This window comes from Salmo salar, chromosome 23 (genome assembly GCF_965601325.2).
Source record: "Salmo salar chromosome 23, fSalSal1, whole genome shotgun sequence".
Taxonomy (NCBI): Eukaryota; Metazoa; Chordata; class Actinopteri; order Salmoniformes; family Salmonidae; genus Salmo; species Salmo salar.
In genome coordinates this window covers 17,858,312-17,878,768 of record NC_138313.1, presented here as the reverse complement: position 1 = coordinate 17,878,768, position 20,457 = coordinate 17,858,312, and the positions used below count along the sequence as shown (strand labels likewise).

General features: G+C 43.1%; 1 protein-coding gene across 5 annotated transcripts in view; it reads right to left on the bottom strand.

The window, feature by feature from the left end:
- Window positions 1-20,457, bottom strand: part of LOC106584166 (ecotropic viral integration site 5 protein homolog) — a 94,279-nt gene that overhangs the window by 37,766 nt on the left and 36,056 nt on the right. For 4 of the 5 annotated variants that reach the window (XM_014169108.3, XM_014169109.2, XM_014169110.3 and 1 more), the window contains 11 exons: window positions 16,642-16,831; window positions 9,470-9,691; window positions 8,154-8,228; window positions 7,548-7,673; window positions 6,490-6,633; window positions 6,056-6,145; window positions 5,655-5,752; window positions 5,396-5,456; window positions 5,132-5,185; window positions 3,531-3,563; window positions 2,907-3,053 (listed from right to left, as the gene is read on the bottom strand). In XM_014169108.3, the coding sequence (XP_014024583.1) occupies window positions 2,907-3,053; window positions 3,531-3,563; window positions 5,132-5,185; window positions 5,396-5,456; window positions 5,655-5,752; window positions 6,056-6,145; window positions 6,490-6,633; window positions 7,548-7,673; window positions 8,154-8,228; window positions 9,470-9,691; window positions 16,642-16,831 (1,240 nt within the window). The remainder of the gene's footprint in view (window positions 1-2,906; window positions 3,054-3,530; window positions 3,564-5,131; window positions 5,186-5,395; window positions 5,457-5,654; window positions 5,753-6,055; window positions 6,146-6,489; window positions 6,634-7,547; window positions 7,674-8,153; window positions 8,229-9,469; window positions 9,692-16,641; window positions 16,832-20,457) is intronic. The other variant, XM_014169111.3, reaches the window with a different exon arrangement.

Genomic DNA, 20,457 nt, shown 5'->3' with positions numbered 1-20,457 from the left:
TAGAAGTAGCTATCTACCTTATTAAATTGCACACCACTAACAACCCCTCTAAAACACACCAAGCAGTATAGCGCCTCACTTTCAAAAACATATTCTCAATTTCATCCTTGATTTCCACAGAGGACAACAAATTAGCATCACTCTCCCAACGCATTATAAATGTTTAATGGGTATAGCAGCTCATTGTCAGAGCAAGAGAGCACATTATGTAAAACACCGCAGTGCAGACATCACAACACGTTTCACTAAATCAGCTCATCAATATTAAAGTGTCTGTTTAGCACCAAGAGAGGGTCCCACTGGGGTTCCGCACAGACACACACACAGCTCTGACTCCACATTGCATACACCCACACAGCAGCTCCTTATAAATTCATGAATCCTTTCCAGGAGTATGCTAATGACAGAAAAAGGTGGTTGCACTGCGCTGACAGCATGCCCCAATTTGAAGTAATGCATTGAAACAGGATCATTCTGTATAGAGTAAGAAGAGCGAGAGAGTTTGTGGTCTGCAGTGAAGAGGTGGGGAGAATCCATCTCCACTGTCACCTTCACTGACTGCGAATGTGTTGCTAAGCAGTGTAAATATTTTGATTAAGTGTGAAAAGTAAACATTGCCAACACAGGATATACATACAGTGCCTTCGGAAAGCATTCAGACGCCTTGACTTATTCCATATTTTGTTACGTTACAAAATGGATAAAAAACAAAAATTATCCTCAGCAATCTACATACAATACCCCATAATGACAATGCGAAAACAGGTTTAGACATTTTTGCAAATGTATTACAAATAAACTAAAATACATTTACATAAATATTCAGACCCCTTGCTAAGAGACTCGAAAATGAGCTCAGGTGCATCCTGCTTCCATTGATCTTCTTTGAGATGTTTCTACAACTTGTTTGGAGTCCACCTGTGGTAAATTCAATTAATTGATCTAGAGGTGAAAGAAACGCACACCAATTTAGGCGAGGTGCTGGCTAGCGGAGTAGAACACTTGAAAAATTAAAGGAGAGCCGCACACTCTTGGAGCTCAGATGCAATAATTTAATAACCTAATAACCAATGTTTCGACAGACAAACTGTCTTCATCGGGGTATAATGACAAACACTGCGGGGTGACTAGTTTTAGTGTCAAAGGACACACACAGGTGTCTGTAATCATGGCCGGGTGTGGCCTGATATCATTGGTTAATTCTCAATGTAAAAAATAGCACACCAAAAACATGAATGAATAGCATACGATCATAGATACAATTTGGCTACATAGGCCTACAAACATTTACAATAGCAAAATCACAATAATCACAAATTCGATTGATTGGACATGATTTGGAAAGGCACACACCTCTCTATATAAGGTCCCACAGTTGACAGTGTAAGTCAGAGAATAAACAAGTCATGAGGTCGAAGGAATTGTGCGTAGAACTCCGAGACAGGATTGTGTCGAGGCACAGATCTGGGAAATGGTACCAAAACATTTCTGCAGCATTTAAGGTCCCCAAGAACACAGTGGCCTCCATCATTCTTAAATGGAAGAAGTTTGGAACCACCAAGACTCTTCCTAGAGCTGGCTGCCTGGCCAAACTGAGCAATCGGGAGAGAAGGGCTTTGGTCAGGGAGGTGACCAAGAACCCGATTGGACCTCTGACAGAGCTCCAGAGTTCCTCTGTGGAGATGGGAGAACTTTCCAGAAGGACAACTATCTCTGTCGCACTCCACCAATCAGGCCTTTATGGTAGAGTGGCCAGACGGAAGCCACTCCTCAGTAAATGGCACGACAGCCCGCTTAGAGTTTGCCAAAAGGTGCCTAAAGGACTCTCAGATCATGAGAAACAATATTCTCTGGTCTGATTGAACTCTGGCCTGAATGCCAAGCATCACATCTGGAGGAAACCTGGCACCATCCCTATGGTGAAGCATGGTGGGGGCAGCATCATGCTGTGGGGATGTTTTTCAGAGGCAGGGCCTGGGAGACTAGTCAGGATCGAGGGAAAGATGAACGGCACAAAGTACAGAGATATCCTTGATGAAAACCTGCTCCAGAGCGCTCATGGCCTCAGGACTGGGGTGAAGGTTCACCATCCAACAGGACAACAACACTAAGCACACAGCCAAGACAACACAGGAGTAGCTTCGGGACAAGTCTCTGAATGTCCTTGAGTGGCACAGCCAGAGCCTGGATTTGAACCCGATAGAACATCTCTGGAAAGATCTGAAAATAGCGGTGCAGCAACGCTCCCCATCCAATCTGACAGAGTTTGAGAGGATCTGCAGAGAAGAATGGGAGAAACTCCTGTTTTTGCTATGCCATTACGGGGTATTGTGTGCAGATTGATGAGGGAGAAAAAAAAAAACAATCCATCAACTTTAGAATAAGGATGTAACCTCCCAAAATGTGGAAAAAGTCAAAGGGTCTGAATACTTTCCAAAGGCACTGTGTACATGGCTAGTTCTCAAGACATGAACGTGGACAGAAGACACTCTGTATTCAGTCACTGCCCATGCATCCAGTGCTAAAACAAAAGCTGCATCTTATTCAATCTCATGACTATCTGACCTAGGGCTTTATACAAAATCATCCCATTAAATAGTGAACATCAACAAGCCAAAATAGTTGCACCACATCAGGAGACATTTCAACAATCTCAATATCCTGTGCCTGAGTCAGACATGGAGACCAGACCACTGATCCGAGCCTGATGGATGGAGGGTTGACCAGGCCTGGGCTGATGGTCATCCCTCCCAGAGGTGGCACTGTAATATGTGCCACTGAGCAGGAGCTTTAAAGCAGCTTACTGTACATACATTTGTAGTATATGAATGTGATCCCTGGAATTGTCATCGCCAGACTAAATCAACTGAGCCATACAGGAACATGAGCACTGTGCTACTCCTTACCAATAGTGGTCTCTGCTGGAGCTCCCTGATGGTGCTCTGTGCCAGCTCCAGTTGAGCTGTGGCCTCTTCGCTCTGCTGCCTGACTGTGGCCAGCTCCCGCACGACCAGGTAGTTCTCCTCTGCTTCCTGGGCGCGTGTCACTTGTCCCTTTAGGACATAACCAACCGATGTTGGGGTGAGCAGGGAGCACCCACGGGGGTGGGATGGACGGAAGGGGTGGGCATATCAAAGATGATATAAATAAAGCAGGATTGGGGGGGGGGTTTAATTTTAAAACGCATGCTGTTTTTTCTCTCTGCAAAAGTTTAAGATTGAGTCTCTTTGGTGGACTCGGATTGATAGCTCTAAGCATTTTCTTTTGGCATGGTTCAAGATACTTAGGCATGCTGTTATGGGTGATTACATGCACTTCTTGAATCCTAGATTTCACCAAAGCGATCGGATTTCCATGTCCTTATTTTACATAAATTTATTAAAAATAATAATTTGGACATTTATTGTACTATCATTTAAAGGTCAAATCATTAGCATGCAAAGCTACATCGCAATACAGACATTTGAGATGGGAAAGTGCAATGTAAGAGGGATGAGGGGGGATAGTGGAGGAGAAAATGAAGTTTGTACCTGGATCAATCTATCTGCCAAGGAAGCACTTTCCTACAAAACAGAAATATCCACAAGAGAGAGAAGCACAGAGAACGAAAGACCAAAGAACACAGTTATAACAGAAAAAAAACAGACAAACACTTGATTTGGTTTTTATAAAGGGAAACTCAATGTTCATTTTCCTTCCTCCGTCGTTTTGGCAACCAATTACAATGTGAATCCTAACTTCCACATAAGTCAAATTTTCACTTAGCCATGCATTGATGTCAACGGGAGAAGTTAGCAATTGCCCCATAGTGTCCAAGTTATTTTACAAGTATGGGAGGTAGAAAAGGAACATGGTCTTGAGGTGTAGTGAAAAGGTTGTGGGGGTAAAGTGGTGACAGTGAGAATTAGGTGGTGAGGGTGACAGACAACATGGTGATGAATTTCACACAGGCAAAGCAGAAGACAAGGGCTAAACAGGGCCAAGAGGAAAAAAAGACTAAGAAGTTAGCTATAAGCAGCATTTTTTTTAGGATGTAGCCATGCCTTTTTAAGTTCTTAAGTGCCGCATGGTAACACTTTAGAAGCTTTTGAGCAATTCCAGTTAATATTTTGGGTATGAGAAGTTGCAGCCTTCGACTGGATTTGAAGCGATACTGTGATATGAGTAAGTGAGTGAGTGGTTATGCCTCTAGACAGAGGCTGGTCGTTTGGGACAGATATTCAGGCAGTCCTCTGCCCAGGCCTCATGCATGGTGTCCTGGTACTCTGACCAGGCCTGGCAGTGCCTGTATCTTTGTGCTCAGACAAACATACCGGAAGATCCCAACAACATGCACAACAATGGCAGCTGTGCACAACAATGGCAGCTGTGCACTCTGGCATGCAGTGCTGCTCTGCATCATCCCAGGAGTCAACAGTCATCACTGAATGTAGCCTTTTAGAGCTCCACAGCCAGCTATAATCTCAGAGGGTCTGATGTGAAGTGAGCTGGCAACCGGAGGGTTGCTGGTATCAAATCCTAGATGCCATTGTGCCCTCGAGCAAGGCACTTAACACTCCACAACAACAGCTCCCCGGGTGTCCAGTGTGGCAGCCCCCCCGCACCTCTCCAAAAACCTGCATGTGTACGCATGTGTCATTCGGCGGGGTTGGGTTAAAAGCGGAAGTCAAATTTCAGTTGGACCTTGTGTGCAATCGACCAATAAAGTGGTCTTAATCTTACCTGGTCCTGAGCGTGGATCTCAAGACTGAGACATGCATCTCAACGTAAGACTTGCATTCCAAAGCCAACTAGGATCCTTTCACCCAATAAGATATACACTGTCAGTGAGTGAGAATTCTAGTGTTGTCTTGTAAATTGGACAGACAGCCCAACAGCAGCACAGGCCAGTTAGTAACAACAAGACCCACGAGACTTTAGTGAACAACAACAGACACATGATGCATGAACAAGCACTTGATGGGTTAATGTATGGTAGGGGGTTATGGTCTTGTTGTGTGAATGGCCCTGACAAAAAGGTTCACTGGTATAATATGACTTATTACTATGACTGGTGTCATGACATAGGATGGCAAGGAGAGCCATGGTTCAACCTGTTACCACCCTCCTCCACCTCCTTTGTTTCACTCACTTTCTCCAGTGTGTCTATCCTCTGTTTCAGCAGTCTGTTCTCTGTGCGCAACCTCTGCAACACAAGGACACAGAACACAAATACAAAGATCATACATACCTGGGGTTTTAAGTACAGTGAACTCAGCTTTACGAAGTGCGGTTAGTGATCAAATTGACCTGTACTGATGTCTAAGAGTGAACAATACTACTGCCTTGACTGATATCCTGGTAAGTTTAAAACATGTTCCAAACTAAACACATAGCCTACTGCTCCACCATTCACCTTAATCTCCACCTGCTCCTCCATCTCCTTAGTTTTGATTGTAGTGTATTCCTTTTCTAACCTGAAAACAGGAGTCATACAGCATCAACACAGCGCACTGGCACCACGTGTACTTGCAGCAAGCACTCATCTCCATCACACTGTAACTACCGTTGCCATGACAGCTCAAGGAACACATCAATTACATATGCAGTCACAGACGTGCTTTTACAGTAACCAGGCCTAGAGTCCAAGGAGCGAGCAGAAGCGTACTACTCACTTCTTCATCTTCTTGGCGTTGTACTTGACGTTATAAGCAGCGAGGATGACCTTGTCTGGTCCACTTTCCAGCTGGTGGGGGATGACCCTCTGAAAGTGCTACAGCAGAGCAGGGCGAGACGTAACTATTGGGTGAGTACGAGACAGACATGCTCACAAAGAAACTTCAAGTGTATGTTTATTGTCTTTCAATCTGTATCCTTTAGCCTGGTCCCAGATCAGTTTGTGCCGTCTTGCCAATATCACAAACAGAACAAACAGATCTGGGACCAGACTATGCATCTTGTGCCTGCCGGCAATAATTGCCCCTCTGGGATGAAAAAAGTTTGAATTGAATGGATAATTGTGTGCATTAACTCGGACAGGGTTGTAATTATAATGGTTACGGCTGCTCAGTCATACCTGTAACATTCCCTCCATGTCCAGCTGTATGAGTTCTGCCTGGTTCAATTGTAGAATGGCCAGCCCCACACGGAACACTATCTCCAGACCCTGAGACAAGCATTCCATTATCAGAACATTCTATTATCTAGTACCGCACAGAACACTGCGTTACCAAGGTGAAATTGAAGTTTAGTCCATAAGATATTCCAATGTGTCCTTTCTGCCAAGGCCACCAGTGGGCGCCAATTGCTTGCATTTCCTCACAGACCCTTGTTGGCTGTAATAAAAATTATTCTGGACTCACTTGACTAGAAGTAGATTGTCAAACATGAGTAAATCAGACGTTCAATAAAAGCGGCAATCTGGGTTTAGTTTATCAGCAAAATGGCAGCCCTGCCACCAGTTCTGGCATACAGTTGGGCGACGGGGATTGCACCTTTAACTCGACTCACCTCTAACATGAAGATGTCAAAGATCCTGGTAGCAACAGGGAGAGGGAAGGAGGTGAGGAAGATGGTGAGGAACCAGGAGGAGGCGTACATAGAGGTGTGGAAACTTTGGGCCTGGAAGTGGATATGGAGGTCTGGGAGAAGTTCCTAAAGGAGGGGGTGAAACGGTGGGTCGGAGATGGAGGGAGATATGAATAGAATAAAACATGATCTTAAATAAAGATGTGACACATCGACTAATTGTAAGTCGCTCTGGATAAGAGCGTCTGCTAAATGATTACTATATCATTTGTATTCATATTGTCATAGTAAATCAACGTTCTGACCATGCTGCTTGCGTTACATGTGCGAGCGTTGCAAAATAAATGTACACATACATGTTATGCAATCTTGCGTGTCAATGACTGTCTGCGTAGTCAGGCGCTAAAATAAAACTAGGTTGTATTTGTGACGCTTGATGCACTGCAAGTCCCGCCTCTCCCATCTCCTCATTGATTTTTAGGAGCATATATGCACATGGGTGATTGAAAAATGAACTGAGGTCCACACTCCAGTCCAGCTGGTGGTGGTGATACACCTTAAAGTTGGTTGCCAACCGCCATAATATAGTCTAAAGAAGAAGACTGGAGGAGGAGAGATTACTAGAAACTAACTTTACCTTTAAACTTTAAACTTTACCCTTTTATCTGTGGATTAATTGTCAGAGTAGAGGACCTTGTGCATTTCAGGTAAAATAACAACCCAATGTTTACATCCTAGGACAAATTAGCTAGCAACAGCAAGCTAGCTAGCTAAATGGCCATAAATGTTTAATGCTTTTCGACCTGTCCCCAAATGAATACAGTTGGTTCTGAGTTAGTTTTGATATTTCAACCAGCGTGTCCTAATCGCATCTGGTGTGGATGGACAAAATCAACATGCGCCCGATGACGCATGCGGAAGCACGCCCGCGCCCGGTCTAGTCAGCATGTAAGGAGTCTTGGAGCGTGCTGCTGTAAGTCAATATTGCTCTGTAAAAGGTTGGGAATTCATTCATGTATCGAACCCATATCAGGTCTTACCTGGATCATAAACTCAAACTGGTACATGCAGAGTCCCAGCTCAGCCATACTGGGTTTGAACAGTTCTCTCAGTCTGTAGTCCTGCATCAGCTTCACGAACACACAGAACGCCTCCTCCTCAGGCATCTGGTGAGGGGGTCACCACCAAACAAACAAACAAAGATCAACAAACAGTTTCCTTTAACCTTCAACAAAAGACCTCCTCATACACCATCTAGACCACACAAACACACAGAGAGAGAGAGAGAGAGATTAAGCCAAGTCCTGGACTAAAATATACCTTCAATGGAGATTCTTCATTGACAATGTTTTTTAGTCTGAGACTAGGCTTAATCTGTGTCTGGGAAACCAGCCTTTAAGAGACCTCACAACTTAATTAAACCTTTAATAAAAAAATGTCTTCCTCATATACATAAAATACAAACTTCACACAATACAAAATCAGACATATTATAATACAAGTTAATCACCACCACACAATTTACTCTTAGTACAGTTCTCAAGAAAATGTACTCTGGTCAATATAATGAGTCTGTCAATGTGTGTAGTGGAAGGTTACATGTGACCATAACACAGCATGTGTGTGTTTCCTAGTCCCATTATTACCTGCATGAGCAGCAGTCCGACGATGAAAGCACTTCCCTGACAGTAACCGACCTCCCGGTCCACCAGAGAGTAGGCCTGCAACAACAACAGGAAGTGACCTCGGATCAGTCTTCAGCCATGGTCATGAGGAGAGCTAAGCACTCTGGGGTTGCATCCCAAATGGCACCCTATTCCCTACATGGAGCACTCCTTTTGACCAAAAGTAGTGCACTTTATAGAGGAATATAGTGCCACTTGGCATGCAAGTCAGGGTCTATGAGAAACTGTCCCAGCTAAGGTTTTCCAGGGTCAAGGTGTAACTGTGGACTCAACACTTTCTGCCCTGTGTTCAAGCAATTCAGCACGAAGCAGGGCTACTGGCTCCCATTAAAACCTAATGAATTACTACTCCATTGGGTTGAGAAACAGCTTTTCTAGAACAATTCTGCCTCATGAGAAGAATAAAAGCAGTGCTCTAACGCATTCTTCTTCTTCGTCTTCTATTGACAGGACAGTCAGCTGATTGCCAGTCTGTCGGTGCTATCCTGCCAAGAGCACAAATGGATATGGGACCAGGCTGATAAGACAGATAGTTAGAGAGACAGGAAAGATTTGTCGAAAGATGGTGCAGGATTCATTCCAGTTACGATTATACACTGAGTATACAAAACATTAAGAACACATGCTCTTTCCATGACCAGGTGAACGCTGTGATCCATTATTGATGTAATGTGTTAAATCCACTTCAAATCAGTGTAGATGTAGGGGAGGAGACAGGTTAAATAAGGATTTTTAAGGCTTGAGACAATTAGGGGGGGGGGTGTCAAGAACTGCAACGCTGCATTTTTTTTTTTTAACACTCGACAGTTTCCCATGTGTATCAAGAATGGTCCACCACCTAAAGAAAATCCAGCCAACTTGACAACTGTGGGAAGCATTGGAGTCAACATGGGCCAGCATCCCTGTGGAATGCTTCCGACAACTTGTAGAGTCCATGCCCCCGATGAATTGAGGCAGGTCTGAGGGCAAAAAGGTAGGTGGGGGGAGTGCAACTCAATATTAGAAAGGTGTTCGTAATGTTTGGTATACTCAGTGTCTAAGTGCTGAAGGCGCAGGAGATAACCGCTAAACCAATTCCAGACCACACTGTAAAGCAATCTGTTGCGCATATTGGTTTGAAACAAAACACAAGGGTTGCAAAATTCCAGTAACTTTCTCCAAAATCTTTTTTTATTCCAGTTGAAGAGTTCCAGGTTAGAGGATTCCCTCGTAGCTTACACCTTGATTCTAGAAATCCTATATATATATTTTTTTGGTGCAAACCTAAAAGCATTCACCTTCATGACATTGAAGAGTACTTCCTGTCCCAAGCTGTCCTCCTTAAAGAACTCGTGCTCAGGGTAGGTCCGGGCGATGTCCCGGCGAATCAGCTTCTCGCAGGGTGATGTCATCTTCAGCAGCTCAGAGTACTGGTCTTTGATAGGCATGTTCTGGGCATTGCATAGCAACTGCCATACTATTGCCCGGAAGTGGTGGGGGATCCCTTTTCTGACCAGATCCTGTTGGGGGGAGATGAAAAATATAATCAGTATTGGCTTTGGTCCGAAAATGCTAATATTACCAATTGGTGGCAGTAACTAAACCAAAGTGTGGCTTGCAGTTTATCCGACCTTGTCAATAGATCGCTTTCAAGATATATAAATGTTTTTGCGGACTTTCTCTAACCATTAACGTAACGAGAACAGCCTTTCGAAGGAAAACATGTTGTTTTCTTCATGTTTTTACATACAAAGTAATATACTGGTATCCACATAGTATGAGACTTCCTATGACGGTGTTCAGAACAAACTAAATCATTTGTCTCTCTGTGTGCTGCTATGCTCCAATGTGTTTTTCTCCACAGCACAGCATGCACCCCAGTCAGTCTCAGTCATCATAATACAATTTCTCCACCACTAAATATAATCTAGTCAGCAAGGCCTTGTGCAGAGTGAAATGTTGTTCTTGCAAATTACTGCTGATGTGACTCGATTAGGACCTTTCCTCTGCAAACAGGGAACACTGGCATGTGTTGCTTCTTAGAGAGAGAGTGTGTGTGTGTGTGTGTGTGTGGTAATGGGATCTCTCTCCCTTTCTCTGAGGTCATCCTGGACAGTCCCAGCCTTGTAATGGAAACAATAGACTCTTACAGTAAGCCTACTGTACGTTCCTAGAAGGAAAAGATGTAGCCTACTTTGTGGCTCTCAGCTCATTCATTCCACCTCTGTGTTCCATCTCCCTATCCCACCACTGCATTACACACACACACACACACACACACACACACACACACCACACACACACACACACACACACACACACACACACACACACACACACACACACACACACACACACACACACACACACACACACACACACACACACACACACACACACACCAGGGTTTCCATTAGCTGGTAATTGCCGGCTTTTCGGCCAATTGTCTGGGAGAAGAAGAAAAAAATCCCATTGTGAAATAATGCTTTTTAGCCCATTCATTGATGTAAATACAGTTGACTGGTCATGCTTATCGGTCTATAGGTCAATTTGTGGAATTCATCTGGTGCGTGTGTAGTCTACAGTATATTCGTTACGCGTCATAATTATCTTTTTATTTTATTTAACCTTTATTTATCAAATGCATATAGCATACAGATCCTTCGAGTGGAAAATCTGTCAAACACCACGAGAGCTGTTGCTACAGCCTATCAAACAGCGAATGCATAGGCAACGGAATGCAGGCTTCATCAGCGCATCACACACCACTTTGCAATGAGCTGGAGGCAGTATGCATTTTGAAAACTTATACTTAATGGTTTGAAACCTGAACGTTTTACTACATATTATGAGGCATGTCTTACCTTGCTTCAAAGCAGCCTAGCCAAAATCTAGACCGTATTTGTGGAGGCAATTATTTTATATAAACTCTTTCATTGTCTAGTAGCCAAAGGCACAATCTTAGTCATATTAGTAACCCATGCTATTTGTTGCAAATTAGATCTCCCCTTATGAATTTGGGATCAATTCTCCCACAACTGTCGCGGAGTCTGTTTGGAATAGACAATTTCTCAACAAGCTGACCAATAGAAGATGTAAACATTTCTACTACGGGGGATAGTAGATTGACTGAGGAAAAGTAAATGTGGACAGTTATTCTAATAGCTTCAAAGTGCACATCAGAATTCGGTAAGAATGACTGCACATCGTTGCATCCTTGACTTGAATGTTCTGTTAATATGAATTACCATATTCTAAATGTGATTTCTGTCATTCTGAGCACTGTGGGTGGATGCCCTAATCAGGTTGCGCACCCAATGTATATGGGGCCAGTACATTTCTCAAATGTCCGGTAAATTAAAAGGCGCCACATTTTCCTAACGGAACCCTGACGCACACCCACCAACCCTCCACTGGATGACTCTCATACACAGATGCAAGAGGAAACTCATGAATAATGCATACAGCTGTGAATACGGCTGGAAAACTACCTCTACCCATTGCTCAACCTGTCACTACATTACGGTGCAAGCTCCTCTGACTCCGGTTGGTGTTCACTCAGCAGTGCGTCCCAAATGGCACCCTACTCCCTACCTAGAGCACTACTTTTGACCACAGCCCATAGAGGTCTGGTCAAAAGTAGTGCATTACGTATGGCATAGGGTACAAACTTGTATGCCATCTGAAAATACGAATATAATTGTTAAATTACGAGCCTAGTTGGTTTAGCCACAGAAAAAGACAGAAACCTTCCCGCTAGCCATGATTGGCTGAGATAATGGATGGGCTGGACATGCAGAGAGATGAGTTCAGATTGATCTGCCACGTAGGTGAGTTCGGAATGAAGCCACGCTTCAGTCTATAACATGAGCTGCTCTGTATGTGTAGATAATCCTTGCTACCGAAGCTTTTTTGAAAAATAGAGTAGCAATGGAGAACTGCAAAAGTTTTGCTACTGGTCTTAACACTGCTGCCCTGAATTTAGCAGAAAGTATTTTCATTGCAGCAGGTTAAAGCGTACTGTTTAGCTAGCTAGCTAACGTTAGCTGGCTGGCTTGCTAGCTAACGTTACATGTGTTATCTGTAGTAATATTATTTCTCTCTCAGCAATCCATTTGCATTGCTAGTTATCGCCTAAGCTAGCTAACATTAAACCTGGTTGGTTAGCTTTAGCTATCTGTAGATTCATACTACAGCATTTCATGCATGGTGGCTAGCTATGACAATCTGTTTGTATTTCTAGTACTGTATGGGTTGGGATTATGGTTAATTATTTAGCTAGCTAGCTAGCTACATGTCTAAACAAAACCTAAACAAAAGACTCCACTTCACCAGATGATTACATGACCCATCAAGTTAATCAGGTGTGTCTGGGTGTGATTACGGCCATCTATTTTATTTCGTGAACTACACTACCTTACTCACTCCATTTAGCGCATGGCCTCACAAGTGAATCCTTAAAGAGATGGGTGGGGCTAAGGATTAAGAGGGTATGAACAATGCTGAATGGGTGTAGGCAAAGAAGAGTTCTGCAGTAGGAGTATCAACACATTCACGTGAAATTTTGTCAAAAGTGGGGTTACAAGTTTATCAACTTTCAAACCAGAATTACTTTCCCATTGTTCCTCAACTGCAGTGTGCGATACCATTTTGTAGCTCTAAGTTTTTACTTTTATCCAATGTAAAAAACAATTTCAAATTTTGCAAGATAAGACAGAAAAGAGGTCGGTCGGTCACACATTGAGAATATCAGTTTGTTGATACAACAGAAAAGTAGTATGCTCAGTTTTCCTCCTGCCTTGCAGTGAAAACACACTCAACTTGGTCCACAGAGGAGAAAGCAATGTCAATTGAGCAATCTCTTTGTTGAATAACTTTTTTTAAACCTTTATTTAACTAGGCAAGTCAGTTAAGAGCAAATTCTTATTTTCACTGACGGCCTAGGAACAGTGGGTTAACTGCCTTGTTCAGGGGCAGAACGACAGATTTGACTTTGTCAGCTCGGGGATTCGATCTTGCAACCTTTCGGTTATTAGTCCAACGCTCTAACCACTAGGCTACCTGCCGCCCCAATGTGATGATTAATATGAGTTAGACACTGTCTTGCACCCATCTGGTCACATGTTGTGATGTTGTAGCTAAGGCCTCTTCTCTGGAAATTGTGAAATACCAAAGTCATGTAGGTAAGGCCCAGTTATGACTGATGAGGTTTCCTTACCAGTTCTACACTGGCAGATACAGTGCATTCAGAAAGTATTCAGACACCTTCCCTCTTTCCAGATTTTGTTACATTAAATATTTTTTTCTCTCATTAATCTACACACAATAGCCAATAATGACAAGCGAAAACAGGTTCAGAATTGTTTTGCAAATGTATTAACATTTAAAACAGGAATACCTTATTTACATAAGTATTCAGACCCTTTGCTATGAGATTTGTATTTGAGCTCAGGTGCATCCTGTTTCCATTGATCATCCTTTAGATGTTTCTACAACTTGATTGGAATCCATCTGTGGTAAATTGAATTCATTGGTGATGATTTGGAAAGGCACACACCTGTCTATATAAGGTCCCACAGTTGACAGTGCATGTCAAAGCAAAAACCAAGCCATGAGGTTTTAGGAATTGTCCATAGAGCTTCGAGACAGGATTGTGTCGAGGCACAGATCTGGAGAAGGGTACAAAAATGTCTGCAGCATTGAAGGTCCCCAAGAACACAGTGGCCTCCATCATTCTTAAATGGAAGAAGTTTGGCAAGTCGGTGCATGACAAGTAATTTTCCCAGCAATTGTTTACAGGTTGATCCATCAATATTGGGTTGTTAACTATTTCACTTATAATTCACTGTATCACAATTCCAGTGGGTCAGAAGTTTACATACACTAAGTTGACTGTGCCTTTAAACAGCTTGGAGAATTCCAGAAAATTATGTCATGGCTTTACAAGCTTCTGATAGGCTAATTGACATAATTTGAGTCAATTGGAGGTGTACCTGTGGATGCATTTCAAGGCCTATCTTCAAACTCAGTGCCTTTGCTTGACATCATGGGAAAATCAAAAGAAATCAGCAAAGACCTCTGAAAAAAATATTGTAGACCTCCACAAGTCTGGTTCTTCCTTGGGAGCAATTTCCAAACACCTGAAGGTACCACGTTCATATGTACAAATAATAGTGCGCAAGTACAAACACCATGGGACCACGCAGCCGCAATACCGCTCAGAAAGCAGACGCGTTCTGTCTCCTAGAGATGAACGTACTTTGGTGCGAAAAGTGCAAATCAATCCCAGAACAACAGCAAAAGACCTTGTGAAGATGCTGGAGGAAACAGGCACAAAAGTATCTATATCCACAGTAAAATGAGTCCTATATCGACATAACCTGAAAGGCCGGCTCAGCAAGGAAGAAGCCACTGCTCCAACACCGCCATAAAAAAGACAGACTACGGTTTGCAAATGCACATGGGGACAAAGATTGTACTTTTTGGAGAAATGTCCCCTGGTCTGATGAAACAAAAATAGAACTGTTTGGCCATAATGACCATCCGTTATGTTTGGAGGAAAAGGGGGGAGGCTTGCAAGCCGAAGAACACCATCCCAACCGTGAAGCACGGGGGTGGCAGCCTCATGTTGTGGGGGTGCTTTGCTGCAGGAGGGACCGGTGCACTTCACAAAATAGATGGCATCATGAAGCAGGAAAATTATGTGGATATATTGAACCAACATCTCAAGACATCAGTCAGGAAGTTAAAGCTTGGTCGCAAATGAGTCTTCCAAATGGACAATGACCCCAAGCGTACTTCCAAAGTGGTGGCAAAATGGCTTAAGGACAACAAAGTCAAGATATTGGAGTGGCCATCACAAAGCCCTGACCTCAAACATACAGAAAATGTGTGGGCAGAACAGAAAAGGCGTGTGTGAGCAAGGAGGCCTACAAACCTGACTCAGTTACACCAGCTCTGCCAGGAGGGATGGGACAAAATTCACCCAACTTATTGTGGGAAGCTTCTGGAAGGCTACCCACAATGTTTGGCCCAAGTTAAACAATTTAAAGGCAATGCTACCAAATACTAATTGAGTGTATGAAAACACCTGACCCACTGGGAATGTGACGAAAGAAATAAAAGCTGAAATAAATCATTCTCTCTACTATTATTCTGACATTTCACATTCTTAAAATAAAGTGGTGATCCTAACTAACCTAAAACAGGGAATTTTTACTAGGATTAAATGTCAGGAATTGTGAAAAACTGAGAATAAATGTATTTGGCTAAGATGTAAACTTCTGACTTCAACTGTATGTGCTTGTATGTTCACTATTGAAGGTTTACTTTGTAAATCTCTTTCCCCAAAATAAATAAGCTCAGCGAGTAGATTGATGGCCACTTCTTTTTGCTCTGGACAGCTCCCGTGTGCCATGTAAAGACATCAACTCATGTACTGCTCGAGAAGTGACTCGTGGGAGCATGGTGGTGCTTGAATGCATGGCCAATCACATTGCTCAAATACAAATAGAATGTAATTTACGTGTGGTCTTGAATTTCATGCTCTCTCCCTCCATGTAGAAATTTGACTGCAATCACAACACACACACCCAGGTACCGAAGACGGGATCCGCAGTGTTTCCCTGGCATCGCTCACTTTGTGACTGACAGGCGCCTGTCCTATCAATAGATTGCTAGAAGATGGAGGGCGCAGCAGACTTTTTTTCTGACTAGCGAAAAGTGGCCTAGTTAATTTAAGTGGGAAAAGTCCCGACAGCCAGCGCTAGTGGAAAACACTGCTATAGCAACTATAGATATGGTTTCAGTACAAACAGTATCTACGCAAGGCTACTTATACACTCCAAACCTGATGCATAAAAGTACTCCAAAGCTGATGTATCATTCATTCAGATTGACAATAAAAAGAGACATTTAAATCACATCTGAATGGCGTTCCCCCTGTGCGACCAGTGAGGGACACTACACACGATCAGTTTACAGGGAGCACTGAGAACAAAAAACTAGACCAGAACTGACACCGTAAGTTCAATGTAAACACAACCACAGTAGGGGTCACTGAGGGACGTACCTGGCCTTTGGAATTAGACCTGAACAATAAAGTATCTACAACATGAAACATAGAAGCTGTTGTACAGTGCGGGCTAAGTCGACTAACTTCATTGATTACAAATATTTGTGTTAGTTACTTGTTGCTAGCTAGCCATCACAGTCTTATAACAGTAACAGGATTGCATTATGGTACAACTAACACACAAGGTTAGCAGTTAGTCCGAAGCATACATTGGCTCATAGACAACCGTTGGTCACCTGTGTCACGGGGACCATCCACCATATTGCCTCCACCTTACAGAAGGCCGGGGTTAAGCCCAAGGGAAATGCGGAGGGAGCCGTTTAGGACCAGCTTCCGCAGGTCGAAAGAGTTTCCTGTAACTCTTCCAGAGGAACCTATAGCCTAGTAGTCTCTCACCTTGAGCTGCTTCTCCTTCTTCTTTCGGACCTCCTCCCACTCATTGACTATGCGTCCCCAGAGGATCCAGGAGTCCTCCTCCAGGTGAGACAGGTTGGAGGAAGCCGAGGAGCTGGACACGAGGCTGGAGACGCTGTTACGTCTGGATCCGTTCACAGACCGGAGGGACTTACTGTCCGTCTCCAGCAACCTAAAGAGACAAGCACAACAGGCTTAAGCATTTCTTTCCTCATATGACAGTTCAACTTAGGCCTACAAGATCTGCAATGAGAGACATTAGGCTCGGACTGAATGAGGGAACATTTCATTCCATGTTCGGAAGTGAACGCAGCTCAAATACAAAATTATAGACACAGGTAACAATGTAGCGTAACTGCCAATGTCCCTGTCAATCTGAAACCTTTCATTAGTGCCAATAATTTGATATGGGCTTGACGCAAGTAACCCAATAATTGTTGATTTACATTTATCCAAATCATGCTGGCACTTCTAGAGCAGTGCTAAAAACAGTTAAGCTAATTTAAGAAGGTAGGAATTGCAGTGAGATGTACTACAGCTTTATGACAGCAGAGCCACAGCCAAGGAGAAGCCTAACAGCAGCCCCAGTGATGATAGGAGGAAAGCCTGCTGCCGCCACAGCTCTGAGCCCTGGATGTAGAGTCGATGGGGTTACAGACAGTAAGGCTGATAGTGCATCTCTTCAAAAGGTGGACAGGACAACACATCCTGTCACTGCACTTCTGTTTGTTTCCTCAACCAAAAATGCAATGGACATAGATAGTAAAGCCTTGAACAACCACCATGATCACTTCATCAGGGTCAATACTAGGGTCAGGCGATATTACGACAGCATAGTCTATCGCCCATGGTGACAACATCGCGATTCACTAATAATGACTAACTTCTTGTAGCAGGCATTACAGAAAATGTACACAGGTCTCTCAAGCACAAGCCAATGCAGTAGTGAGTAGCCAGCTGATCTTTATGTTTCAAGTCTGGCCAACTTGGATCTATTTGCTAGCTAAATAAAGCAATAATCCAGTTGGTAGAAGATGGTGGACTGCTTCTATCCAGCCCATGATGTAGACCTATCAACTAGCTCACTGCAGTAAGACAGCGCATCCCTCATCCGACAGTCACTGCTCCATCATGTAAGTGCCGCAGACAGACACACACAAACCTGTTCTGCTCCTCCACCAGAAAGGAATATTAGAAAAGATTTGCCACTGCCTGCACTTAGCCTCTGCCCAGGCTATAGCCCAACTACATTTACATTTTGGTCATTTAGCAGACGCTCTTATCCAGAGCGACTTACAGTAGTGAATGCATACATTTCATACATTTTCTTTTCTCCGTACTGGTCCCCCGTGGGAATCGAACCCACAACCCTGGCATTGCAAACACCATGCTCTACCAACTGAGCCACACGGGACCGTGATTTAAGCTGATTTGGGGCCATAGCGTCGTATATCACAATGTTTTATGGGTACATAATCACTATAGGACAAAGGTTGACATTGCATTTTTACAGTCCACTCCAAACACATTTTTCAGTCAGAGTGATATTTAAATGAACCTTTAACTTGCATTTGGGTCCCAAGTGACAGAAAAAAAGGTGGACTTGCACAGTTGTTTACCTATTACTTCAATGTGATCCTAAATTTGAACAAAATATGACCACTTAAAAAAAAAAAAGCCATGACATATCAACAGAAAAGTCGGTCAATTCAAAGTAAATTCAAAATCCCTAAAAGTGGGTTAGTGAGAATAAAAGCTGCAGGAGTGTATAAGGTCTACGCAGACTGACATTGTATCAATAAATGTGCCAATTCGTTTGTCACGAGCTGTAAGACTTAAGTTAACTGACTCTGGATCATGTTCATTAGGGAATGCAGTGGAACACATTTTAAAACAAATTCTAACAGAAAACGCAAATGAGCATTTCAGGCAGTCCCCACTGTTTCAGTCCATTTATTTTTTTGTTGACTTACAAAACAGGACCAGCGTTTCTTCTGGCAAAAAAAGTTTGTGAAAAAGGTGTGTGTGTGTGTGTGTGGGGGGGGGTAGCGTGGGGTTTACGTAGAAGCACTGAGAAGCTCAGTTCTGGTGACATTTAAAAAGGACATTCTACTCAAAAAATTGATGAATTTATTTTTAAAAATAAGACGACACCATCTAAAATATAATTTCCACTGTCAGAAATGAGCCCAATAACATATTGGTAAAACATTTTTTTTTTAAATGTACTAATTATTTCAATATATACACCATATGATCAGGCATGCTTATTAGCAATACGCATTACTACCTGTAGCTAAACTGATGCAGCATAGTGGCTATAAATAAATAGGCTGAAGGTGTTGTCTATGTGCATTTATTGGGCTAATCATTAGATAGATCACAAACATGATCTTTCAACTAGTAAGCATTGCATTGACGATTTTATGTCTCAGAAAAACTTGCATTAACACAGTGAATATAATGTAGGCCTACCTATTAGGGAAACTTTTGGTAAAACGCCCCTTGCCCGTCACAATTTTTACCCCTAAAGCTTTCCCTGGTTGCCCCCAAGTTACCCTTCAATTGACCAGTGTTTCATTTAGCCATACTCAACCCTATGCACTCACAAATTGCAGAACGTGCTTAACCATGCCGCTGCTAAAATGTACAGGTTTAAAAAAACAGTGCAGTTTGTGTATATCTAGGAGTGGAGAAATGAATAAATTAGGAATGTAAAGCTGGAATGCGCTCTTTTTAACAAAAAGCCATTAAAACGGCAGTTTCCCACATTAAGAATTGTATTGCATTGACTGCTTGTCAAAATGCATGTTTCCCTCCCCATGGCACTTGCAGGTTGAATGCGCCTTGAAATAAATATTTATTACATTTTACATTTTAGTCATTTAGCAGACGCTTTTATCCAGAGCGACTTACAGTAGTGAATGCATACATTTCATACATTTTTTTCTCCGTACTGGTCCCCCGTGGGAATCGAACCCACAACCCCGGCGTTGCAAACACCATGCTCTACCAGCCGAGCCACACGGGACCAAAAAGGGAATTTATCTCGCATAGAACGCACAACAAGCCGACTAAGTAAATAGACAAACTATTCTACTATGGGGTTGTCTGGTTTTTCTATTCATTACTCATTTTGTTTGCAGAGGGAAAGTAAATGTGTTCTCTTTTTTTGGCGTGGCGGGAATGATTTTGCCGTGGCACAGCGCCACAGTTAAATGATTGCAGCGGAAACACTGAACAGGCCCCCGGCCTGTGAGAGGGAATCATGCCTACCAGCCTGTGCAGTGCACTGCGGACGAGCCCATGGTTGCGTCCCAAATGGCAACCTATTCTCATGTAGTGCACTACCTTACACAAGGGCTCTGGTCAAACGTAGTGCACTACATAGGGAATAGGGTGCCAGTTGGGAAGAGGCTATGGCTGGACCTACGACACAAAGGCCCATAAATCTGAGCCTGGGCCTCTCGGGTGCATGGTGACGTCACTGGGAGAGCTTACAGAATGGGTAGGGTTACAGCCATATTTGGGTCAGGAGAGAGGAGGCCAGGGTAGGCCTGGGTTACTGTCACAGCTAGAACAGCACCAGCAAGGGTTTTACAGTTTGTGGTTTTACATGTTTGAGAAACTTACCCAGAACTGCAATTCATTTCCGCATCCTCGTTGTGTAGTATGTATTGTGATGCAGGTCTTTAGATGTTGTACAAATGAACTGGTCTCATTCCAAACATTATCAGCAAAGTTATATTCCATTTTGTAGCGACTCGAGCGATACCTCTCCGTCCATTCTACAGGTAT